Raw genomic sequence first — 27448 nt, 5'->3', positions numbered from 1 at the left:
AAAACAGCTTAACACAAGGAAAGAAGGGAAAGACCGAACAAAACGCTTCGGTCAATGATAACAGAGACAAATCTGTTTTGTATTTTACAGTTTTTAGAATCCAAAAACGGAGGATTATCCCCGGATCCATTCCCTCCCCTCTCGCTCACAGATGTCTGCAAGTTTCCTTTTTTCCCTCCCAGAAAAGCAAGGATTATGAAGTCAATTACATTTGCAGCACAGTTTGCTATTGGAATACATACAGTAGCTCATTTCTTTGTGTTTTTCCTTCTTTTTTAATAGTAAATACAAAGCAGTTGTGATAAAGCAAACATGGTAATACAAACAGTATTTTTTTTTGTTCTTTGAAAAGAATCAGAAGATGAGAGGACACACAAGCTATAATGTGGTGTATGTACAACCTATTTCAACATGAGCTAAAGAGCAGAGACAGGAAACAGTTTACCGCATGTGAGAAGCTAAATAAATTGAAGCTGAATGGCGTTTCTTAACGATAAAAAATCCTGAGGTTTGGATTGGTTTAAAAGAAGAAGAAAAAAAAGAGAGAGACCCTCATGATAAACAAGCTCTGATTTTTATATATTTGAAGAAAAAAAAATCTTTTTCTTAAAATAGTTTTGCTACAGTTTTGGACTAAACATGCAAGACATACGACTAAGTGCAACTGAGTGAAATGTTACATCATTTTCTTAGTTACTCATTCCCTATAGGTTTGAAGTGAGGTATGCATACTAACAGTTTCTCATGCTGTATTTCTTCAGTAATGCAGAGCTACACATGCGGTGAATGCTCTCATCTACCTGCTCAAGAATAACAATCAGAAACAGCCCGAATCCTTCCCACTGTCCCCCAGCTGCCCGGATGCTTGATTCATTTAAGTGAACCACAGGGTGCCCATCAATAAGAAATGCTTGGATAAATTTACAAATAGTAGTAACTGCCATTAAAGTACCTTGTACCCAGCTTATTGGTTGACAGGAGTGTTTTTTAATATAAAAAAGTAATAAGTTGACAGACACTAAAACACAATCATAGAGCATTGCCAAGATTAACAAAAGGACATCGGGAATCCCGTTTCGAATTTACAAGGTAAGTGGCATACAATCTTTTCAAATAATAAAATGGCAAAAAAAAAAACACAAAAAACAACCTAAAGTATGAGAACAAATAAAACTCTCATCATTGTGTGGTCCAGTCGAAGTTCAGTTCACATTGTGTTATGCAAATGGATTTAAATTTCCTGTGACGACAGTGAACAGTCCTAAACTCTTTCATCCATATCCTTCTCCTTTATAGCCATCATTTCCTGATAGAACACTCCCTTTTTCCTTTTCATTGGCCCAAAGACAACATTGCTTTGATTTGGTCGTGTGTTGGTCTCCATCTCTGCCTCTCCTCTCCTATTTTGGTCACAGGCAAAGACATACAGCTGCCCATCGAACAACCCCTTTGGCTTGTTTTTTTTTTTTTTCTCTCTCACCATAATAAGCCCGACACAGTTTCAGACATTTCACAATTTTTGTGTCCGGCCAGTGCGGGGAACACTATAAGGATATTTGGCCTTTCGTTCAGCTATTGCATGGAACATAGAATATATCAACTTGTAGTATCTTGTATCTTTGGTAGTCACAGATAAGAGACATAAACATCAACTTAAGTAAAAACAAAATGACAACAAAAATGGAAGTAATAAATAAGAACACACAAAGTGGTTGGTTGCAGTCATTAAAAAAACAAAACAATGAACGCAATCGTGTACGATTTGTAGAAGCCTAATCTAAAGTCTGTTCTCATCCTTGCGCAGTCCCAAAATTTGAACCTAAACTAGCCGGCGGCAGCAGCTTCCAATTCAGAGTTGTTTCCCGGGGTTCAACTGGCCTGCGTGGAAACAGTCAGTCGGAAACAATCATTTCCAAGGTGATGTGGCAAGATGCGAATGGTCATAGTGGGCCGCCCCAGTGCCGTAATGCTCAGTGGTCATGGCTGTGCCGTCAGCCTAGGTTTATAATCCCTTTAACATTTAATCCCATGTGTAATTATTATCATGTCTAATAACAGAGGCTGAGTCGGTCATTGATGTGGTGAAACAGATACCGAAACTAGAGGCAATGCAGTTTAAAGTCATCCAGACAGTCTCTGAAATGATAGAAGTGGGTCCCCCCCCCCCAAAAGTTTTATATAAGCTGACAGGAATCACAATTAGTTTTTGTCTAACAATTCTCTCCTTGCTGCTTATTTAAATTTTTTTTGACATTTCATTTTGCAATACAGATGATGGTTTCGATCAGCGATTTGGTTGACGCTAACATGCATCACCACAAAAGGGGATTTTTGAAAGTATAATTTCAGAACGATAAACGTTAACCTGCGTTGATTTCTCTGTCATTCATTCCACGTGAAAATTAAACTTCATTGGTGCGTGGAGAGGGAGCCTTCATTATGAGTAGTGCATTTGCAGATGGACTTCATGAGCGGGAAAGAGCATGAGAGAGAGAGAGAGAAAGAGAGAGAGAGAAAGAGCGAGCGTGTGTGTGTGTGTGTGTGTGTGTCGGTACGCAAGGGCACTGTGACTGCAAAGTGGCGATTCGAAACGCTAGGAACAAATGACAGAAAAATACTACACGGTAATGCGACATTCTGTTTCAATTTCGAAAGGAAAGGAAGAGGGAAAAAAGAGAGCATGAGAAGCCTTAACATTCATCCAGTGCTAAGCACACCATAACTCCACGTCATTATTCATGAGGTCTGATCAGTTACCAAAACAAACAAACCCAACAAAATGAATATATAGCTAACAGCACAGAGTAATGAGAGGACACTACATTTAAATTATTTGCCCAGAAACCCTCAAAACACCATACAGATACGCTCCAGCTGTGATGACAGCTAACTTAAAGGAAAAGTGCACTTAAAAAATGAAAATTCTGTAAATTTTTCATCATCATATGACATTTTACCCCTAAAAACTCCCTGCTACCTCTGTACTTACTGCTTTTTATCATGCAATTGCAATTAATGGGGAGTAGAGCTTTTAAGCTTTTAAAAAGGACACAAAAGCATCATATATTTACTCATTTGACTATATTCCAAGTTGTAGATTGATTTGGATAAGACACAAACCAAAATTTAAGCTGCTATTCACTTCCATCTTCCCTTCCTGTGAGCCGTGAGCAGATCACGGAGTCATTGAGTTGAACACGAGAATCAGTGATTTGAACTAATTCATTGAAAAGATTTGACTCAAAAGAATCACAATTCAGACCCTGCTTACTTCTCCCATGAACTCCCAGGGAGAGCATTCCCTTTCATTATGTGAAAAAGCAACCAAGTGCGCTCTTTTTGTGTTTCACGGAAGAAAGTAAGTCATATGGGTTTGGAATGACATGAGGGTGAGTAAATGACAGAATTTTCATTTTTGGCTGAACCGTCCTTTAAGAAGATCTGAAGGCAGAGGCAATGAATTAAAGTCACAAACGTACACGCACACTGTGAGTGGCACGCTCATTGAAGCGTTAATGATTTGTGTGTGTGTGTGAGAGAGAGTTTGTGATCAGTGTTTATTCGACTCCGAGAGCAATGAGTCTTTCTCAGCTGTGTTTTCATGTCCGCTCTGGTCTCAGTGACACTTATGCCGAAACGAAGTAGAAGCAGGCCCCAGTACCAAATGTCTCTTCATCAGACGATGAGTAGAAATTTATGCATCTCGTCTTTTAAACGAAAAGTAGAAACAAATCAAAAATACTTCCAAATGGAATAGATTTTCTTATCTCGTATTTCGTTTTGTATTTAATGGCACTAAGAGTAAATCGGAACATTTTTAATAGCTGTCAACAAGAGAATTGTGAATCCAGTCTATATCTGGAGTGGTCTCGCAGGTGACCGCAGTTAGTATGGCCTCTTCGGCAGAGGACCTGGGAGAAACCAGGCTTACAGCATGTCCTCGTTCCCATGGTCGTCCTCGTAATCTCTGTTGTGGTCAAAGTCTGGACTGTGATTGGCTGTTGTCACGAGGGAAAGGGGGCCTTCGTGCTCCTCAGGGTCCAGTGGCTCCTCTTTTACGCTGATATGATGCCTTCGGAAAAAACAGAACAGGAACCTTCATTTATTTGCACAAAAAAAAGGCTAGATTCTCAGAACAAAAGAAAGAATAAATCTTAATGAATGAATATTCTTTTGTTTGTAGATATTATGAGGTGGCTTTGACTTTTTCTTTTCTTTAATTTGAGTTAAGTCGACACACCAAATAATCGTTTTTGGTGAGGACGTCTATACAAATTGGTAAAAAATAAAATGAAAATACGAATATTTTTTTATTTTGATGGATCTACAGTTTCTAGGCAATATCGTGACAATAAAAAAAAACATATAATCAATATGATTGAATCAGTGCAGCCCCACTGTCTAAATATAAAAAAATTTAAAGGAATAAAGTAATGACCAGCTGTTTCTATAATGAAAGACTAGCAGAGGTGGCACAGCAACACTTCCCTTACAGCTCTTCCAACACCGGGATACCAGCCGGCTTTATTTTCCACAGCTGGCCCGACAACAGGGTTTTCACTTTGAATTGATAAATGAGGGAGATTAATAACATACGATTTTGCGACGAGAGAATGAACCGCGGAGAACGGTGGCAGGCGTAGGAACGAGCGAGCGGACGTCCTGTCAGCTTCCCGGTGGTGTGGGATCAGTGCCGCTCTTCTCTCTTGTTAACATGCACAACCTGTGAGGCGGGTCTCTAGAGGACGACCCTGCGCAAGGTTCCGTCATTAATCAACTTCAAGCGCGCAAAAAAACAAAAAAAACACTGTGACCAGACAGCGCGGCGTACACTTTAAATACGCGCAAAATTAATGCAACTTCTAACCAAAGTGTCAATAAGAGGAAGAAAAGCAGAGGCGAGGAGAGGGGAAGGGGGAGGCGCTGACGACGGGGCCCAACACAAACGCCTGTGATAAGAAACAGAGCCCTTACAAGAATAATAACGCTGTCAGTTGTAAACAAGGCAAAACATGAACCCCGGCCCACAGTCTGGGCAGAGGATTGTCCACAGAGATGAGATCTGCCAAATTTCTCATTACAGAAACACTGCAGGAATAGAGCGCCAATGAGCGAGCGCTGACTGTACCGATGACCAAAACAGAAACCAATGAAAGAATAAACATTAGAAGCAGCTGTAGCAAAGCCTTTAAGTTAATTAGTCTCACATGGCAAACTATAGGTTTTCGCTGAGACATGTTTGGCAAATGTAATTAGCCACAATCTTTATTTCTCTCGTGTGCTTCTCAGCCACGATTGTTAAGAAAGCAGCCATGCTAATGAGTTATCATATTTGTGTGTGAATAATAAGAAAACTCTCCCCATTCAATCGGTTTCAGATCAAAGCATCTCCATGTATCCCATTGCCTCTCTAGCTGGAGGGCAAACATGAAATTGTTATTAATATGCAACTGAGATGCACTCCGCTTTAGCCTTCATTGTAATTGGGACTGAAGCGTCTGATTGCAGACATCTGCAACAATACAAACAGGTGAGGCAGATGGAAGCCCATTTGTTAGATGTTATTATTTACGACTTTGAATCATAAGGCAGTGTGTGATTCAAAAGAAATAATTCTAGCATATAGAGGTTCTATTATCATAATGTACTTGTGTGTTTACAACATAATTACAGGCCTGGTTTACTTCATAGCATGTTAAGATGGATATAATTATATACTTGAACTGACGATACTATGTAATCATTTTAATAGTTGACATTTAATTACACCATTTGAAAAAGTTTGAGTTAAAAATTTCTACACAGAATTTGTTTGATTTGAGAAAATCCAAAATAAAAACATTTAAAAAAAAGTTTTTGCAAAGGGTAACACTTTACAAAAAAGTAGTGATGGTGTCAGATCACTACTTTTCACTACTTAAAGGGGTGGTGGTGGCGCAATGGATAAGACACATGCCTTTGGTGTGAGAGACCCGGGTTCGAATCCACTGTGAGACACCAATGTGTCCCTGAGCAAGACACTTAACCCCTAGTTGCTCCAGAGGCGTGCGACCTCTGACATATATAGCAATTGTAAGTCGCTTTGTATAAAAGCGTCAGCTAAATGAATAAATGTAAATGTAAATGTAAAATGTCAGATGATAATACCACGGTAGTGGGTGTTAACCATATTCACGTTCCATGGCATTTACATGGTAATCCAAAATACGTCATAGAAATGGAAAGCCCATGCTATTAATATTTTATTTCAGAACATGATGCTCTTGATAATGTAATCGCAAAAATATTAAAAAAAATTATTGTGTTAATCAGAATATTCTTTAAAATATTCTTTCTACATTTACACACTTTATAAAACTCATGTTTGGGAAATACTATTTGATATTTTAATTACAGTTATAAATAATTGTTTGCATTGAAAAGTAATTTATGCTTGAACAGATTCCTTGCCTAATCTATCAGCGACATCCAAACCATTTCCATTACTGAGAAAAGAAGTTTTTCACCGAAATTGAAACGCGATGCCCTTGATAACATGATCCATAAATCTGGTTAACTTAATAAACCTCAGTGGTTTTTATGTGAATGTTTTATGTATGCTCGTACATTCTCTCACACTTTGTACAGCTCGTGTTTGGGCAACATCTTTGCTTTTGAGTGTGTTAAGTTGGCAAATGCCTGGAGAGGTGAGAGGCAGACAGCCTCATCCTGTCTCTCTGTATCCTGTGGATGGGGCAGGCCTGCAGCTATGTTACCTGTCATTAGCGTTTCTCTCATCCACATCTTCACGAGTTCATTACCGCGCCATTTAAAAAAAAAAAAAAAAAAAAAAAAAAAAAAACGATTTGCTGATGTTTCACAGAAACGGCAATAAATCTGGCCGAGCAACAAATCAGCGCTCTGTCCTCCAACATCTGGAAACCATGTTGTCTGCACCGTATTATTTTAAGCTTCAAACAAAACGCCGGCCCCTCCCATACAACAAGTGTATGGGGAGCTGTGGTTTCCAACCCCGACCGCAGCTCAGCTACATGGAAATCTTGGAGCAGTTTCGTCGAGGCTAATTACGACCCCCCACCCCTCCCTTCGTTGTTTTACTCTCGACAGCTCGGAGAGTTTTCGGACGTGCTGCGAGTCCTGTCTGGGTGGAAAAAGGAGGCCAGTTCTGTCATCTTCTATTCACCACTTTTGTAAATATTTAAACAAAATGGAGGCAATAATTAGGGAGGAACTCAACGTAGAACGCCGCACACTATTGACCCGTAATAAAAGCCAGTTTATAAACTTCTCCTCGAAATAACATGGAGAGACACTATTTTCTTTACGAGCTCCCCCAGCCTCGAAACCTGCCAAAGGTGGGGTTTCCTTTCTAAGACTGCATTCACAATTCCTGCTTCCTCTGTCAACTGCAGTTTTCTATATAATTTCACGGCTGGCTAAACATCTACTGAAATGTACATCGAACCCTACTGTGCGTTCGGAGACTATTTTCAACTCCTAGCGACCTGGTGAAAAATGTCCACCACCTAAGCTGTACGAGCGTCGGCCTGCATGCGCGTGAGCCTAATGATTCCTGGACATCTCCCTGTACCTCGCGCTCTTATCTCAGTCACACACACATTCTGAAGGTGGGATGTGAGCCACTCACATAGCTGGCAGGGGCGAGCGTCCAGGGCTGCTGTCACTACCGTTGCTGTTCCCGTGGTCCATGGCCCCATTCATTTCCTCTCGGATGGCGCTGGCAAGCGAGTTAAGAGTGGGACTTCCGATGGAAGCGGTAGTGTATAGAGGTATGTTGTTCTCTGCCATTGAAGCCTAAAACAGAATGGAGGAGATGAACTCGGTGAGACCAATTCCTTCAAAACATCGGGACCATTCGATGGCCTTCAGATACTTGGGCTCATCCAAAATAAATAACCATTTTAGCCATTTTTAGGTGTAACCGCACATTAGGTGTGTACTTGATAATTTTTTTTAATATATTTGTGTTTTATCATCCTCGTAGTGCCCTCAAGGGAATAATAGAAAACTGAAGTTTCGTTATGCAAGACTGTCACCTTATAAACCAGCTAAGAGAGTAATATTTTCAGGCAAGCGTTATTGCTTCATCAACTGTACACAAAATGAGTACATACAGTACTATATTGTACAGTCAATGCCTGGATGAAGGCAGCAACTAAACATTAAAACTTATAAATAATATGGATCATGATTGGATGCTGCAAGCTTGTGATTTTACCTGGAAGGCTGCAGAAAGGGCGGGACCATATCCCAAAGTGGTATGGATGTTCTTTACCAGAGCTGGACTTCTGTAGAGACAAAAATATAAACACACATTCAGCTCAGTAGTGAAACAAGTCATACTGTCTCCGCTCTACTGAGCAGATTGATTTTACACTGAAGTCAGTATTTAGAGTACAATCTGATTTCCAATGAAACTCAATAGCAAAATCAATAGATGGCACTAAACTATCAAAAGCTCTTTAACACTGGAGCTCTGTCCCAAAACTAGCTGCCTACTTGGCCTACTTCATCTCCAATGCGAAGGCTGTTTCAAAATAATAATGCAGCCTTGTAATAATGCTCGCTTGTTTTGGCCAATATCTAAAGCAATGCATCTGTCAGTTGTGGAATAGGGAATCCCAGAATGCACTGTGACAAGTTAAGAAAAAAATGATAATTTCAGTCGATATCGAAAAAGTATCATTCAAATTTGATATTTTTAAATTTTACCCAATATTTCTGTGTATTCTTATACTTGTGTTGTTATCTTAGTAACATGCTAGCATCAGATCTTACAGAGTGCAAAACTTTTTCCGCAGCCTTGGTTGAGGAAGTATTTTGTTAAAAATAAATTCCACTATCCACCTTTTTCCTAACGACCCTACTGCCTTTTAGATTATGGGAGGCACTTCCAGTTTGGGGAAGTTCCACTCGAAAAGCTTGCGCTACAAATAATCATTATCTGTCAATTTTGACAATGAGCTGTAAAATTTCCTTCATGTTCTATTTTCAGAAGTCAGGGGAATAACGCAATGCTTGGTATTTTAATGTGACATGGTATAACAAGAATATCTATGGCAAGAATATTTTTCTCCTTTTTATTCCGCTGTAACAGTATGAAAAAGACAACATATACTGTGCATTTGTGGTCCGCTCTTCCGATTTATATTACGATATATCCCATGAATAATTCACAGGAATGCACTAAGTTCTCGTTTTTCTCAACAATTCCTCACGTCTCATTCCAGGTTTGTTTTCACAAGGATGCTTTAAAATGTAATAGTCTCCCCTTTTCACTTCTAATCCTAGTGTTTGCTGGAATGTTTCTAAAGAAGGTAAATACAATATTTATAGTCTGTTAAAATGACAGAAATCTCTTTGAAATATTATCACATTTTTGATTAAGACAACATATGTTACATAATACAGACATATATTCCTAGTGATATTTAATTCGGCCGAAATATTGCTGAGAAAATAATCAAGCTTTTGGGGTTAATCCTGGTCTTTTGTAGTAATTTGTTAATGCTTTTACACTTTTAAATTTCCTTTTAATGTGAACAGAATAATGGTGCCTAGTTTTTGAAAATGCTTATTTCATTCAAAGATTGAAACCTTTGCTGATGGTTTACAGTTTAACAGAAATGAATCCCAAAGCATCATGTGGGGTGTAGGAAAATGGTGGATAGAGAAAAAGAATGGGATGTTTACTTCTTTCTACAGTATATACTTAGAAGGTAATTGCCTATGTAAACAATAGATTACACGGAAGCTCGCCAAGTTTTGGAACAGAGCTTATATATGTAAAGTTGTCTCATTTTAAAATCACATATTAATATAAATCAGATGACACTCAAATAAGCCATTTCATCTATTATGAAAACCAGATATGATAAAAGCACAAGATACATACATACAAGATGAGCGAGCACATGGAGGCGGGGCATGCAGGGAGGGGGTGGGGCAGAAGGCGGAGCTTACTGTACAGGCAGATCATCACAGCTTTCGTCCGCCGCATGCTTCCTGGGGCGACCTCGTTGTATGTGGCGGCCGCGTTTAAACTCTTCATCGTCTACGGTCCAAAAGGACCCAAAGTCATCCTCAACTCTTACAAAGCATTTATGCAGGGAGAGATTGGTGCGCACAGCACCCTGGGATGGGGGAGAGGGGCAGCAAGCAGCCAGATGCGGATGTAGTAAGCCAGACAGACAGTGATAAAGAAGAGGATATGAAGTGAATGAATGGATAAGCACAAGCGACCAGGGGTTACGGTTCATACAGCCAGCACATGACTCGCATACAGGCACAGAGACGCACGCTAAAGCTAGTAGGGGGTCAATGGGCGGCACAGCACAGAGACAATGACATGGAGCTCATCCATCAACACCACGAGACACGGGTTTGCTCAGCCATGCTGTATGGGGTGGCACTGGAACACCTACCCGCTGATCTTTTGCGGCCTTCTCTTTTGGAACTCTAGCTCGTCGACGGTCCATACCGCCCCTTTAACGTTTTCTACTCGCACAAAACACTTGTGAAGACTAAGGTTATGCCGCACTGCATTCTGCAGTTGATGTGAGAGAAAGAAAAGAGCTATGAGTGCAAAAGGAAATGTGCTGCATAATATTAATATTTTGTACAACAGCTTTTTTTTATTATAAAACCCACATTCTCTTGTATTTTACATTGTAATACATTTCCAATAAGGAATTTTAAATTCTGTCATCATTTACTCACCTTGTTCAAAATCGGTGTAACAAAATAAGAGCTGTTTTGCAGAATGTCTTGAATGCCAATGAAACCAAACGTCACTGATTCTCTTGTTTGAACTTACATTTGTTAGCTACAGCAGGACTTTTACGAGAACAATGACTTACATATGGGTCTGTTTGTCACACAAAGCCATATATGACATTTATGGTGTTTTTTTGGAGCTCGAAAGAGCAGCAGGGACATTCTTCATAACATCTCCTTTTTTTTGTTCCACAGAAGAAAAAAATGCAAGCATTTTGAAGCGAGTAAATGATGACAGAATTTTAAAAATCTAAAAAAAACATCCTTAAAATAAGATATATATATACCTGAAAAGCAAAATTGCAGAACATATTAAAAAAATTATCAGACAATATATCAAATACCATGTCATTTCCCACAGTTTTTTACTAGCTGTTTTGATGTTATATACACTAAATCTTTTTTTTTTTTATTCTTTTTTTTTTTAAGGATGCATTAAATTAGAGTAACATTAAATAAAAAAAAGTACCAGCAAAAATCAATTTCAAATAAATTCTGTTCTTTTGAACTTTCTAATCATTAAAGAATTTTGGACAAAAAAGTATTACGGTTTCCACAAAAATATAACCGTCTTCAACACTGATAATAACAAGAAATTTTCTTGAGCACCAAATCAGCATATTAGAATGATTCCTGAAGGGTCATGTGACACTGAAGACTGGAGGAATGATGCTGAAAATTCAGCTTTGCCATTACAGTAATAAATTATATTTGATCAGAAAAGAGTTATTTTAAATTGTAATAATATTTCTTACTGTATTTGTGATCAAATAAATGCAGCCTTGGTGAGCATAATATTAAAATGTTTTTGCAGAATAGTTTGCTATTTCCAAAACACTCCCTAAACAAAGAAATGCACTGATCAAGAGCCAGTTGTAGCAGCACCTTGGACTACCAACAAAATTCCAGACTGCACAAATAGTCTGATAAACACGACTCTTTGGCAGTTATGACTTTAGCACTGTAGCTGAACAATGAGGGGAAGAGAAGTAATTCTAACATGCTCTGCTTGTTGCGTCCTTATAAATGACCCTTTCATCAGGCCATTTGTACAACATGAGGGTGATATTTAGCAAATAAAGCCCTCCTTGATTGATGGAGGTCTGTGTGGGTGTTGTCACTCTGGTGCTTGATCATTCAGCTCTGGTAAAAGTCACAGATAGTTCATCATTTTCTGCCTCACTTCAAAAACGGAAACTGAAAACGCTTGAGTTAGATGCCAACGCTCAACAAACTCAGCCAGGGGAAAACATCCTACTCAAATGACCAGATTTCCCCTTAAAGCTCTAGAAATTCTTCCAGAGAAAACCAAAAAACACTTTCAAAATAAATCCAAATGAAGAGGAGGTCTCTTCCAGAAACTTCTAAGGACCATTAAGTGAAATAAATCATATTTGGGGAAAAATGCATACTTTCTCTGGGTAATTTGAACTTGTTAACTAAATCTCACTGGGCAAAATGGTATAAAGTACAGCAATTTTACATGATTTCTGTTTGTATTTCTGAGGGCTGGTGTTGTTTGGAAAAATTCAGATATTTTTTAATGGTCATTATGCTGTGATATGTTAATTCCTGGAAACAGAAAATGTGTTTGCCAGTATGACAGTGTTTAAATAACTAAAATATACAGTGGTGTCTAAAAGTCTGAGAACACTAGTGAAAATATTTAGCATTTTAATTTGATCTAATTTCATCATTTTTTAATTACAAATTATATAAGCAGCATAACATTATTATGAAAAGTTATGATAAGTTGACCATCTAAACAAAAGAGTTCATATGGTAAATTTCACAAATTTTGGATTTTAAATTCCAGAACTGTAATGTAGTCTGAGACTTCTACTGTATCTCCCTTATTCATATATGCTTGTAATGAGCGAAGAATTGTGTGGTCCAATAAGAGTGGTGTGTGCTGAATTCTGGGGGTGGTTTTCTACTGCCAAGGGCTTAACAGTTCCACATTCTTCAACAACCAAGTTTTTTTGTTTCCTTGTTTCTACTTAATTAAAAAAATTAAAAATATTTACTGGGAAAATTCCTAAATTAATTGTATATTAGTAACAGCAGGAAATAGAGAACAAGAACGGTGAGATCACCTTCCACGTCGCTGCATTGCGTCTGAAATATGCAAACATTCGCGTGAACCAGTTGTAGATCTCGTTTAGTGTTAGCTGTCTTTCCGGCGACTCTAGTATTGCCTGGAAAAACACACACACACATACACACACACACAAATGCTGATAAGCAAAAAAGCTGTTTCATTTCCGTTCAAACCTGGAGCAAAAACAAAGTGAGATGCACATGGTGTGTCAAGTTAAAGTTGATCTGAGGGTGCATGTAAAACAGCTCCACGCTTTTCCGTTCTCAAATGGGAGCTACTTTGTTTACTGAACGCTTCCTTATGCAAATGTGGCAATTTGAGCACATCCTTTTCCGCTAAACGACCAGAAAAAAAAAAAAAAAAAAAACTATTTTATAGAGCCAGATTATAAAGCGGCAATTATCCCGGGCCCAGATTAATGCCCGTGTGATCACAGATTACCGGTTCAGGCCTGATAATTGACTGGGCATCTCAAAGACGCCCCGTTCCTACTGTTGTGTGAAATGAATTCCGCAATAATCACATTGGCTGTAATACTTAATCAAAAGCAATTGTTATATATGGGCTTTTTGCCCCTCTATGAACAGCAAGTGCTCTCACGCTCATTTGCAGATGGCTAATCTTGAGCTCTGCTATTAAATTGCATCTGAAATTTAATGGCTGCGGCGGTGGGGGTTTAGGGGTTTGTCTTTAAAGAAGTTTGCAGTGGAGCATGTTAGATGCATGTAAAATCTAAAGTGTAGATGCTCAATTACAATGCAATAGATGGGTTAAATGCGTCATGTGAAAGTTGCGGTGGTCTTACCTGTCGTATTAACGAAGCGTATGTGAAAGGAGGTCGTACTTCAGCATTCATGTAGAACTCTTTGTTCTGGACAATATCTGTTCACAAAGACCAGACAAAAAAATATGAAGAATTGAACTAAAGAAAACCTGGTCACAATTTACATTACATTCAACTGTAATTTGTGACAGTGTATAGGGTAAATTGTAACTAAAAAGACCAGAAAGCTATTTTCCATATAAGAAGCATACAAGAGAAGGCAAACATATACAAACATCTAATTTTCATTACTGTGATAAAAAACAAACAATTAAGTAAATAAATCAATAAATAATCATGTAATCAGTAATCATGTGCTATTTAAAATTCTATAGTATTTATACATCATAGTAGTATTAAAAATAAAAGAATGACAGTAGTAAAATAGAATAATACGAGAATCAACACTGAGAATAATTACAAAAATAAAATAAATACATAAAATAAATCAAGATAACATCCAGACATATTACAGTAATGAGATTCTGTTTTTAATTTGTGCTGTTTAATTGCCATAAAAATAATGTTAGAAAGCAAAAAACATTTTCATATAATTATTTAAATTAATATTATTTATTTAATTATTATGTTGGTTTTGGGGGAAATGTGATTTGGCATATTATCGTAAGATTCACCCACTGATTCAATGTATTGTATGTCACAAGGAAGCTTCACAGAGTCTGCCCGTACCTGGAGATATGGGCATGTTGTACTTGTCCGAGTAGCGTCTGCGCATGGGACCGACACTGTGCAGGCTGGTGGGGGTGATAACAGAGTGGGTTTGTGAGAGCGGCGTGAGGGGGGCAGTCGGGGTGGTGGGTGTCTGGGGTAAGCTGAGGGGCGGCGAGGCCTCGGGAGCCGTCTTGGACAAAGTTACGTTGGACACCAGGTTCAGCTGAAAAGAAGCACAGAGCATTGTTAGTCACCACTGATGCCTGCGGATGCTAATTGTTAACACACCATCCAATCAATCTCTGCGCCACAGAGGAGCATGTTGGTTTGTAAATATTTGTAAACACCATGCTTTCGCTTTCTGCGTCCATCATTCTGCGAGCAAATAGCGTACAGCCCCCCTGGTCGCCTCTTTGTTTGGTCTGCTGGCGTGCTCCCAGAATGCCTAGCTCACTCTCTTTGCTCTCTGGCGGCTGTAGCAGTCTTTCTGGCTGATGGAATGAGTTTCTCACCGAGCCCTAAGAGGCTCCTAATAAGCCGCAGACAGAGAGAGGTCAATCTACACTAATTACAGGCTCAAATTGTATTGTAAGGACCCTAATTAGTGGCTACTTACAGGGGTGATACTACAATTAAACGTCACATCTGAATGACCCTCATCAGCCCGATGGTTTGGCATAAGATGGTTCTTCTGGAGAAATAGTTTCCAGAAAAATACTTTCTTCCTCCCTGATCAAGTGGCACGATGTGGGGGTCTAGTAATAATGGCTATAAGGTAAACTAATTAACCAGTGGGTTCATAAAGGTGCAGTCCTGCTACCAACAGCTACGTTGAGTCGTCAGTGTCAGATTTCCTCTTCTACTGGAGTGGAAAACGCAATCCTGACCCGATGCTCCTGCTATTAATTTGTAGGCGATGGGAAAAAAGCTAATGACACACATACATATTTCCCCACCAAATTGTTCTAATTGCTAATTTGCCAAAGGAGGCCTTGTTACCAAATTAAACATGATTTCACTGGGAGGGTGGAAAAGCGATGAATGCATGGACAAGCAGAGAGGAGCAAAGAAAAAAACAACAACGAGAGGGCATGCGGAGGTGGGTTTTTCGTCGTGCGCCACAATCGCCTACAGATTGGGTGAACAAATTAATGAAATGTCAAGGCTGTCAATTGCTTTGGAGGTATCAGATGTCTAATTTTGCTCTATAATGGCGGCGCTGACAGTGCAGACGGCGGCAAGGCGAGTGAAAACCAACAGACAGTGTTTAACATCTAACCCCCCGCCACGCAGATACGTCGCAGGCCACGCAATTACCACACACCCTATTAACGGTCATTACCATACAGATGCTCCGTTTGATAGACAGGTACATAATAAAGAAATTTGAGGGATGACAGTAGCTTCACATGTCATTGTCTTTATGCTTATCTAACCTTTTTTTGTTGTTAACTGGTTTCTCTCTGTGCTAAAATCACATTAGACAACCAATAGTTCTGGTCTTTGATGCTGATTGGTCAATAACGGGATCCAGTCATGTTAAAATTCACCAGTTATGATTCCTTGCTACTGTATATCACTGCACTGCCTTAGTCAGGGATTATATGTTATAATGAAAAAATACAGATAATATTTGTATTATTTAGGAAAGCAAGGGAGTTGTTTGCAGGGTTATCATCATTAACTAAAACCATAAAAACATTTTTAATACCTAAAAAATTTAATTAAATAAAGAATAAAAAATGAGAAATGTTGCTTGGCAACTATCTGAAATAAAATGACTAAAATTAAACTAAAATTATAAACGAAAGCTTAGTAAAAAAACAAAAAAAAACTATACTGACATTAAAAAAGGAAAAATATATAAAAATGACAAAAAACGAAATTACTAAAACTTCAACAACTTTAAAATAAAAAGAAAAGAAAATCTAATTCAAAATATTAACAAAAATGATAATAGTATATTATTGATACTAAAATAACACTGGTTGTTTGTCATTCACTTAATTTGTTTTGTTAAAGAAAATTTGGAAAGTAATGTGAAAGCTATTTTTAAATGAATAAACGTAAAAATGTGAAATGAAAAATGTAACTTTAGATTCCATTAAACACACACACTAAAAGATACAGCCTAAGCCTGAGCATATACGACCTATCAGGCTTTCCCTGCAGGGATAAAGTGACATGCACAAATAGGGGGACTAATAAAAGGGACTCAGTTTGGGCCAGGGGTTTTGAATAGTATGGACTCATTTAACCTCTGTGCACATCAGCTAGCTTTGTTACCTATATTCCTCATCCACAGTGAGTAGCCTCTACAATAGGCCAGACAGGCGAGTAATGGCCCTCCTTTTGTTTTCCTTTACCATTTGGGTGCTCTCCAATACACCAGCAAAATGAGACTTAAGATTGAAAATAATTAAATGGTAATTGGTGATCTAATTATATTGGCTTTGACTTGCCAAGCTGCCATGGAAAACAGAAGACAATCTGCTAAAAAAAAGCTAAACAAACAACAACAAAAAAAAATCTGCTGTTTAATTATGGACAGTGAAAAGGTCAGATCACTGACGAGAACGCTTAGTGACACGTTCGTTTGTAAACTCGTGCATGCAAAAACACATAAACAACTGTAGCCTGAGGCAAAATATCTCTTAAAATGAGCTGTTGATAAATATGAATGTTATTGGGGCAAGATTAATGAGCAGTATATCAGACCGCAAAAAAACATCTAATTTGTTCACGAGTAAAATCGTGACTCTAAAACTAAAGACACATTCCAAAATTAGCCAAGCTAATTTGAAATAAATGTCAAGGCTTTTAGCACAACAATGCTGTTGAGTAAAACGTCACCAAATGGAAGCTCTATAAACTCATTTCAAGTAATGGTAATATTAAATAATGGCTTCTGACCATCAAGCATACAGTACACAAAAACAATAATAGCCGCTCATAATAAAGTGGATTATTTGTAAGGGTCCTCCTCTCTGCTACAAGCGGCCCGTGGGGAGAGATGGCCAGCCAAAAAATATATAATTAATTGTGGGAAAAGAGAGTACCAACATGGTGCATCCCAATTTAAAAACTCATACTTTGCCTTCAAAGTATGTACTTTCATTTGTTTCAGTATGTAAAGTATGCAAGTATTAGGACTAACAAATAACATCAGCATTTTTCACTAAAATGTAAGTTTATTAATAAAAAAATTATAATAATTTTTTCAATCGATGCTAAATTTTCTTTAACAAGAAAAGTCAAAAGTGAATGACAAAGAACCGTAAAAGCAAACAGAGATGCACTCCAAAAAAGAAAGTATATAATCTATGCACATTCAACATTCTATAATTTTGTGTGCTCTAATTCCTATCTAACATGCTATTTAGGATGGATAGTATGCAAAGACATGAGTACTCACTGGCTGTGGGGTGGGTTTGGGCTCTGTAGACTTCACATGAAGATGAGTCATCATGGCTTGGAGACGCTCTTTGTCTTTTGATAACTTAAAAAAAGAAAAGTAATAAAAATTATAATAAAAATTTGAAAAGGTTAGATTTTTTTGACATGCATTTTAGTGTAATATTCTCGCAGCTATCAGTAGAACAAATAACACCTTTTGGAAGGACAAATTACATATGTATGTTTATTCATGACATACATGTTCTCAGAATGTGCATGTGACCTTTACACTTGACTTGATCCACACACACACACTAGCCTTCAGTCATGATTACTTCAGCCAAAGTGAATCCACAATCAACATTAGAGGACCTCCACACACTCTGATCTGGACCAAAAACAATGTTAGTCTGAGTAGATCATAGAAACCCATTGGCACCAATGGACTTGGTCTCTATGGTCTACTTAGGCTTGCTTTTGAGGAATGCAGCCTATGTAGTTCTGCTCCTTTCAGCTGCTACCGTACTTCTTCTGAATCTACACTGTATGTGTGGTTCTTTAAATCTCTCTCTCTCTCTGCTTTGGTGTAGTATAGAAGAAAAGTTTAAAGACTTTATCGCCATCATGACAATCACTCGTATAAAAGCCTAATTATATTTCGAGCATTTGAATAGAATATAAATGGCTAATATATGGACAGATGAGCATGTACAGTAGATAGAGAATGATCACTGCACTTTGATGCCTGGGGTGAATTTTCCCAGCATGCATAAAGGTCCTATAATTAAAAAAGTTGTATACATTAAGAAATTAAAATATTGATAAAAATATAGAGCTGGATTTGACCTCAAATTGCCTGCATGAATACACCAGTTCAATGTGTTAATTGCTGCACAATAGCTCTGGCACTTTCTAGTGAGATCTGACCGAATCCAAGAGAGAATATGTCTCGCTTCTCCTCTTAAAACCGAAACTCTACACTAACCGTATATCCTCAGCTCTATGATGCCATTTGGTGAGTATTTGTCACGATTACTGTGTATTAACAAGCAATGCAATACAATAAACAAAATGAGTCAATGAATCCATTGAAATGACTGGTAGCGCACCCACCATTGTTGGTGCGCCTGGGTTTTTTTCACAAAGTGTTTTATTGTGGTGCCAAATAGTTAAAAGTCATAAACGACTTTAAAACCCAGTAAAATTGGAAATGTAATTATCTTGTGGAGTTAGCCCTAGGGCACTCCATATATCTTTGCCTAGCTGTCATGCGAACATAACACATTTTTAATGACTGGTTACTCACAAATGTACAAAATAATTTCATTTTTATCCCTCCCTCTTCTATCTCTGAGCTGCTACTTGAGAGAAAGCGAGAGAGAGAGAGAGAGAGAGAGAGAGAGAGAGAGAGAGAGAGAGAGAGAGAGAGAGAGAGAGAGAGAGAGAGGAATCAAAGTTTTGATGAAGCCAGAAAAGGAGATGAACGAAGAGAAATGCGATGATACCTGCAATTCCAGCTGTTGAACTACTTGCATCTGTACCCGGCACTGCGCTGTGCTCCTGTCATCCAAGGCATGTTCATTATTCAGATGTCTAGAGAGAAGAAAAAGAGAGAGAGAGAGAGAGAGAGAGAGAGAGAGAGAGAGAGAGAGAGAGAGAGAGAGAGAGAGAGAGAGAGAGAGAGAAGCTTTCATTTTAGTACCATATTTTACAGCCATCTATTAAACATTTGATAAAACTTTCATGGTAAAATATTGAATTACATTATCTGCACATTCTGCAGGGCAGTCATTTATTTCTCCATATTGGAAAAGTGAAAATGGCCTGAGATGCGCACATACTAAAATGATAAAAAAGTAAATAAAGCCAATGTCCACACATCCACAAATATCAAATTCCCCAAACACAAATGAAGAGTGTTCTAACAAGATCTCTGCATTACCAGAAATAGCAGCGCTCTTTACATGCCTCATGCATAATTCACGAAGTCGCCGTTTTTCATGCAAACCTACAGAAACGGAGTTGAGCGGATGGGAAAAGTGCCTTGCCAAAACTCAGGTGAATAAAACGATATTATAAATTGTCCGACGTGCACTCCACAACCCTCCCAGCTTTTAAAATTAAATGGATTCTTCTTATTTTTGGTGCCTTCTGCAGTTAATTATGTCATCTAGATTAAAAGAACTCAAATGAAGCCAGGAGGAAAAAGGCAAAGGACAACAAGGAGAAAAGAGATGGAATCTGTCATAAACTTGAATTATGAATATAATTATGCATGATTATTTTATACCGGCAATACCTTTTTTTCCTCCCTCGCACGTTTATAACTAATCTAAATAAGTAGCTGGCCTTGGCAAAGCGGGCCAAGCTTTCCTTTTTTTTACCTCTTCTTCGTTTTTTTTATGGTGATTTATATAAAATGGTGGAGATAAGACTCACGACTGAAGGAAATATGATTGGAGGATCTTTATCAGCCCTCGCATGAATTATGGTTTGAAAATGCTTATGCAGGGGCATTTCATTAATCATTTAATCATAATCCGTGCAGGATGTTTGAACCGATTTCACAAATACCCTTTCATTTCACTACTTCATTATGCCCGCTAATGGATCCAATATATTATATATATCATAAATTATATCGCATCTTCGCTGACCATGTAGGTCACTGTCACCAGGCAGAGGCTGGTGGAACGGAACAGTAGCGTTTTCCACGTGCTCTTCTTACCAAATGTGCGTTTAGAGTCTTCTGCAGCAAATCAAAATGTCGTGCCCGGACCTGAGCAGGGGCCGAGACAAGGGGAGCCAGAACTGATGTTGATGGTGTAATAAATTTGGCGAGGTGGCGTGACATGATGGCAGTGGCGCCATTATTAAGAATAAAGACAACATACGAGCACGGCTGAAGATACATGTGGGGAAAACACACTCGACAACACTCGTGACAGAGAGCGGTTTTGACTTCGGAAGCGGAGCACTCAACCTTGAAAGGGAAATGATCTAAACGAGCGTCAAACGGACTCTGTTTTCCTTCAGAATGAGCATATAAATACCACGTGTCTTTTTGAACGTTGACACCGCATGAATGCACCTTGAAAGATATTCTGAATAGATCTTTTCGTAGAAATAACACCAGGATTAGAGGCGGCGAGTGTTTTAATGTAATGAATCCACACCTTGTTTAAAACTATACTGTGTCTGTTCTGGCTTCCAACATTAATCAACTGAAAACAAGCCGCTTTTGAAGTCAGGGAAGGTTGAAGAGGGATCATGTAAACATTTCAAAACAACCACCCAGTTTTCATTTGCGGAGAGATAAAATAGGTGCAGGGCGTCTCGCATTTTCAATGAACATGGCTGGACGTGACATGCTTTGGAATTCGTAGTTCGCATCACCCGGCGAGCCCCCGCTACCTCTTTTCATCCTTTGTTACAGTGGACGTTTCTCTTTTTCCCCCCGTCCTCTCCTCTGTTCCGTCTAATGACATGTAGAGTCACAGTGCATAATTAATAGGAAATGAAATATTCAAATGGCCCTTAATGCAGCCTCTCGGAAGAGTGTCTGGACAAGAGGAGCTCCTGAGAACGGCAGAATTGACATCGGAAAGACTATGAGCGCTGGCATGTGTCACTTTCTGGACTTCAAAGGAAGGCTGTTTAAAAGCTTTCTGGCAGGATGACAGCCCCTAATGTAAATGGCCACAATAAAACAAGTTAAATAGACATTACTTAAACAGTCAGCATTTTACATATCACTGAAGCTAGCTGCCCAGGTTTTAATGATGCTCTAGGAGGCTGACGCCCTGAAAGGTCTTTTCTAGTATAGTGTTGGCGGTACGAACTATTGTTTATTCCCAAACACACGCAGCTGTTTCAATAGCTAAACATCCGCCTGTTTTTCCTTAACTTATTGCATTATGTAAAAGAATTATGCTTATCTACTGATTTTGTTTACTCATACTGCTTGTCTTTGATGGGTAAACACTTTCCAGGATGGGAAATACAATGTGCGTGTTTGCGATAGGCGATAAGCAGAAACCAGTTCTAAGACTAATACTCTACAAACTGTATTCCAATCATTAAGCAATGTGAATTTTAAAGAAGATAAATACAAGACGACACGAAAACTCACAATACAGAGTTCGACCTTTCAAATATCACTGGTTATAGATGCCCTGGACCTTTGTAAAAGCGTCCAATCTGTTATATAAACCGTTGCCCCACCCTTCCTGTTCTGCTGGAAACACACACATTGTGACTGGTTTCCTTTTTTTATTTATTCGAATTATCATCCAGCGCGAGATATTTTCCTTTAAAGACATAATAAATATCCATATGGTTTAAAACAACACTGCCGCACGTTATCGTTTGTTGTTGCTGGCTCGGCTGGCGGAGATCCACGTGACGTGAGGGCGCATCTCTCACCGTTCCTCGCTACGTCGCCCCGGGCCCCCATCTCTAGCTACCCAGAAAACTCTTATCATCCAGCTAATTTACTCCCTGATTTCTTTTTTATGGTTCTTCAGGCCTGTCTGGTGGAGGATGTACATGTGGGAATGTTTAGCACATGGACGGTTAACACCTTCAGCGTGCCAGCTGAACTCTCACCCAGCCTCGCTTTTTACAAAGGCAGCTTTGTAGAGCATCTCCAAATGTTTTCTCAGCATGTTCCAAGCAGTTTAGTGCAGGCAAGAAAAGTAAACAAGATGTTGCCACGATAAAAACACTTGTGTAAACATTGCAGAGTGTACTTAAAGAGAGAACTTCTCTCTCTCTCTGGCTCACTCTTTTTCAGCTCTGAAATGCTAAATTTCTCTTATTTCAATAAGCAAATGGTGAATCATGGGTTTGGCCAATAGAAAAAAGGCAACGATGTGAACCACAATCCAAAAACATATGAGATCCGTGGTTTAGAAACTACAGTGTAGCAAACTTTCTTAACTCTTGGCGGACAAGAGTGAATGCACTTCTCATTTTTCTTCACAGGTAAACAGATTTGAGATAGATTATGTTACTATCTGCAAAAGAGCCTGGGCCAGCTTTAAACATGCCCTCAAATAAACTGCCACAAGGAGCCTGCTGTTTAAAACCCAAGCTTCGACCCTGAAAGAAACAGAAGTGGAAAATAAAAAAATAAAAAAAACACACACAAGACTGAGAAAAGGGGTAGGAGTGCAGCTGTGGTTCTGCTTACCACTCGTTTTTCTCCTTGGTCTCGGCTTGTGGGTCTTTGAGCCGGGCTTGTTTTAGTTTGAACCCGGGATAATGGAACAATGTCATATCTTGTTTAGAGTGGGACTAATACAGCCTGACACACACTCACTGATCTGCTGCCACACGGCACATGTTCTCATCATCTCATCACAAACACACACACATAGTGGAGATTAAGTGAGACCAAGTCTTCCTCAGAGAAGGGACCAGGGTGAACGCTGTGTAAACTGTGCACCTTTAGCCTGATCTTTGGTTTAGGTGTTATTTAGGGAGCGTGCCGCTGTGTGTTGGCCAGTATAGAGTGGACTTTAACAGCATGGACAGGTCAGGCGTGATTCAGTTGAGTTAATACATAGTGGGCAGGTGAACAGACACTGGTTCCAGGTAAAACCAATGCAACAGTTAGAGCTGTGGTGCTTCAGATCCCAGTGTGGTGCTTCAGATACCAGTGTGGTGCTTGTGGGGGTGATGCAGATTGATTTTGGAAATGCCACAAGTGTATTAAGCAATTGCATTGCATTATTTTTTTTACTGAACCCAAACTTTTGTATTTTACATATTTGTTTTTCATAGTAGTAAAAAACTACACTGAAAATGTGAGTGGCACAGCTCAACGTAAAAAAAAAAAAAAAAAAAAAAGCAGGTTGTCTGACCTTCAAGGCTTCACCACAGAACATGGCCATTCATTGTTCAACAGTTTCCAACAGTTAGACAAAAAAAAAAAAAAGACAAAAAAAGGGGGTTAAAGACCAAGTGTAAATGCCGTCCAAAACACTTTCGAGACGGATTTAAATCCAATCACTGAAACCACTTCAGGTGGTGGTCTGGGACTCATTCCAGATGAAACTGGACAAGTGTAAATGCATCTGGTTGTTGAAACCACATATGTAATTTTTACTTTAAGTGTGTTATAGGCTATATGACATGCTATAGCCAGATATGACAGTGCTACAACAACACGAATTGCCACAGTAGAGTAGCTGAGTAGCTCTTCAGCAAGTAAACGAGAATAAAACTGAAAGTCACAGATGCTCAAAACACAATCATCTTCATTAGAAGTAATGAGACTAAATTATCTCACCAGTGCTTATGCCGCTCTCTCTCCTATTGCTGTCTCTGATCTTGAAATTAGCTTACGATAAATAAAATGCAACTCGTATCGGTTGCTTTCATTGACGTGAACTCCGGTAAATTTGCATATAGCACGGGAATTGGTTGGATTGGATTGGATTTATATTCGTTTTGCGGAGACACATTTATGTGGCCAAGTGTAAATGTAACTGTTTTAACAAATCAGACAGATCAGAGAAAATGCATGAAGTGACCAGGTGTAAAAGGCCCTATAACTCTTCCAGCTGTGCTGAAGGCTGCTGGCAGGAACACCAAACATATATGGTCTCGTTTTTGTTTCCACCAGCGCAGCACATCTCATAGTTTCTTTTAATTAATTAATGTCGAAAATATAAAAAGAAAGAGAAGCCTAAAACAGGCCCGATGCCCGGCCCGCGTGTGAGCTATGACGTGAAAATTGGCCTAAAGCCCAGCCCTAGGGGCGTAAATAAGTCGGGCCCCGTCGGACTCCTAAATGTCAGTGTATTGTGGGTGGTTGTCAGGTTGTCGCTAAGTGGTTGCTGAAGTGTTCTAAGTACTTATTAGCTTGTTCTGAGTGGTTGTTGGATGGATGCTTATTGGACCATGTTAAAAAGTTTGTCAAAATCCTCAAGTATGAGGAATATGAATAGCAAGCACCAATGATATGTTTCTAAAAACCAGAAGAGAGAAATCTCTTCTACTTGTCTGTAAAAAGGCAGACAAGGGCAAACCCACTGTACTCTCAGAATGTGGCCCATCGTAGATAAACATCCTCACTTGTTTGTTTTGGGACAAAGTGTCAGTAATCACCATGGGGACTGCAGTTATCACAGGCAGCACAGAACCCTGAGGAAAACCACACCACACCACAGAGAGCAGGCAAAGAGCAGCACACCACACACCCACGTCAAGAACCCAGCCCACACACCGAGAGGAAAATAAAAAAAAAGAGAAAGATCAGGAGGAAAAGGATTGAAAAATACTGTGATGGGACACTAGTTTTGACTAGGTTGATCTAGAACATGCAAAAAAAAAATTACTGTTTGAAACATGTACATGATTTCTTTCAAAATTTAGAAATAATCCCAATATTTAATAGGATTCCAACATAACAAAAATATCCTTTATAGTGCAAAATGTATGATCAAAGAAAGACTTTAGTTTTAGTTTTGTGTTGGAATCATATATGAAACTATCCTAAACTCCTACTGTATTAACAACCTGTAGGATTGGTTCCAAAATATGATTCCAATTCCATAGGCTAATTCCAATTCGAACCATGTATACATTCCATTTTTCAATCCCAGGTGTGTGTGTGTATGAGTGTGTGTGAGAGAGATCCTTACTTCAGGAACGAATGAAAGTCATCAAATACAGCTTCACATCCTGGCCATTTACAGACGCCGTGACCGTAGAGAGGGTGACTATGAGGGGAATGATCATCCAACGCTGATCTGTAAGAAGAAAAGACACATTTCTGTGATATCCAGACTGCAAATATTTGACATATACACACACACACACACACACACACACACACACACACACACACACACACACACACACACACACACACACACACACACACACGCATCATTGGACTTTTATGAAAGAGGCTAAAGAGTAATTAATCTCCATAATACTACTAGATGTAATATTAATGGCTTATCCACTAAAATATGACAACTAATAAAGAAACCTTCCCCTTCAGCACAAAAAAACACTGCAGCGTGTTGTTTTATTGACACAGCACAAACTCTCATATGACCACTAATTTCCCAGCCATGTGATCTCTGCTTGTCAGCCTATCACAGCCCAGTGCCGGCCAATCAATAGCCAATTATAGGTCTCCTCTGATGCACATGGAGGAACACTTTGATCAGGGCAGCACGGGGCTCTGAGAGACAGCATGTCCTTTAGCCCTGACCACTGAACCGTGGCCCCTGCCGTCCACCTGGAGCAACAAGTGTTTCCCACAACAGGAAGCTCCCAAATCCATCTGGATTGTTCCCGCCAAGCGCAAACAGTAAACACACCCCACCTGTTATCAATTTATCCGCTTGCACAGGATCTTCAACAGCTCAGTACAGCAAGCACACTTTTATATGAACTACACTGCAGGCACTATGAAGTTTAGCTGTGAAGAGCCACCTATTTTTTTCTCAATTTCAACAGTATTGTTTTATCTGCAGAAGGGAATGTATTGGCAGTTGTTGAATTTAAAAATCTAGTTGAACTGAACATAAAGTTTAGACCTTACTGAACAGTAAACCCTCATCATCTCCAATTATCAACATTTAATAACTATTAACACAAAGGTTTTTTTTATCAATGCAAGAATGAAATAATAGAAAAATGGGATTTGTCAGTGAAAGACAAAACATGAACGTATGCATATTTAGGCTTTAAGGCTCATTTAAAAGCAGTTGCCTTAATATTCATGCCTTATGTCATTTTTTTAATTAAAATGTATGTCAAATATATTATAATTTCTTTTTAAACAAGAAATGTGCCATGCCACGTCTTGTTTAAATTCCAAGATGACATTGGCCATAGCATTATTAATAAGAGTTAAGTTATGAAAAGCCTAAGGACTTGTGAATCAGGAAACAAGGCTCATTTTAAACAATGGATGACCAAACAGTTTTAAACAACTCTGAGGAAGACTGACAGACTACAGGGGTGTTCTTTCTAGCCTGACCTCATTCATTCCAAACAAAAAACAATAAAGACTGAGTCAAAGCTTGTCAGTGATCTTGTCTGTCTTTTGAAGTGTGTGGTAATTTCTTTGGTTTTTATGCTATAAAAAGAAAAGAAAAGAAAAAGGCTTTTTTTTTTGAGTGACAACCAAAAGACAGACAGACAGACAGACAGACTTGAATCTAAACAAATTATCTTGTCACAAATAAAAAGGTGACATTTTGCATTCAAGGTTAAGAAAAAAATGGCCATAAATAATAATAATAATAATAATAACAAACAAAAAAAAGCACATCAAAATCACCACTACATGTGCATTTATACACTTGATCGGCTCTTACAGCACCAGCCTAAATGCTTTCCTGTGAGGCTCTGTCATATCAACTTTCATTACATTATGGTTTAGGATCGTATTATCACGCACTGAGTACCTAAGTATCATCGCTGCTGACCTAACGAAGAAGAGAGGTCTGACGTCTGGAGAGCTCAGACAGGAACTGAGCACTTTGTCACAACACTATTACTCTCCCTCACGTCTTCATGTGGGGAGAAATCAAAGACGCACTCCCTCCTCTAAGTCTACTATCAAATCCCCAGACCACCGACTCAATCCTTTAGAGTATGCCCAACCACGCGGCCCCCTCCCAACCCCC

The 27448-nt window shown here is 38.8% G+C and overlaps 1 protein-coding gene across 10 annotated transcripts in view; it reads right to left on the bottom strand.

Annotated features, from left to right (window-relative positions):
- Window positions 1–251: 251 nt before the first annotated feature.
- Window positions 252–27448, bottom strand: part of foxp1b (forkhead box P1b) — a 195197-nt gene continuing 168000 nt past the window's right edge. For all 10 annotated transcript variants that reach the window (XM_082137340.1, XM_082137335.1, XM_082137332.1 and 7 more), the window contains 10 exons: window positions 25442–25549; window positions 19295–19382; window positions 17809–17892; window positions 14412–14616; window positions 13704–13780; window positions 12894–12995; window positions 10446–10567; window positions 8240–8309; window positions 7649–7815; window positions 252–4072 (listed from right to left, as the gene is read on the bottom strand). In XM_082137340.1, the coding sequence (XP_081993466.1) occupies window positions 3928–4072; window positions 7649–7815; window positions 8240–8309; window positions 10446–10567; window positions 12894–12995; window positions 13704–13780; window positions 14412–14616; window positions 17809–17892; window positions 19295–19382; window positions 25442–25549 (1168 nt within the window). In that variant the 3' untranslated portion in view covers window positions 252–3927. The remainder of the gene's footprint in view (window positions 4073–7648; window positions 7816–8239; window positions 8310–10445; window positions 10568–12893; window positions 12996–13703; window positions 13781–14411; window positions 14617–17808; window positions 17893–19294; window positions 19383–25441; window positions 25550–27448) is intronic.

This window comes from Leuciscus leuciscus (genome assembly GCF_965113295.1).
Source record: "Leuciscus leuciscus genome assembly, chromosome: 14".
In the NCBI taxonomy this organism is placed as follows: Eukaryota; Metazoa; Chordata; class Actinopteri; order Cypriniformes; family Leuciscidae; genus Leuciscus; species Leuciscus leuciscus.
The sequence above is the reverse complement of the archived record's forward strand: the minus strand, read 5'-3'. Positions and strand labels throughout refer to the sequence as shown.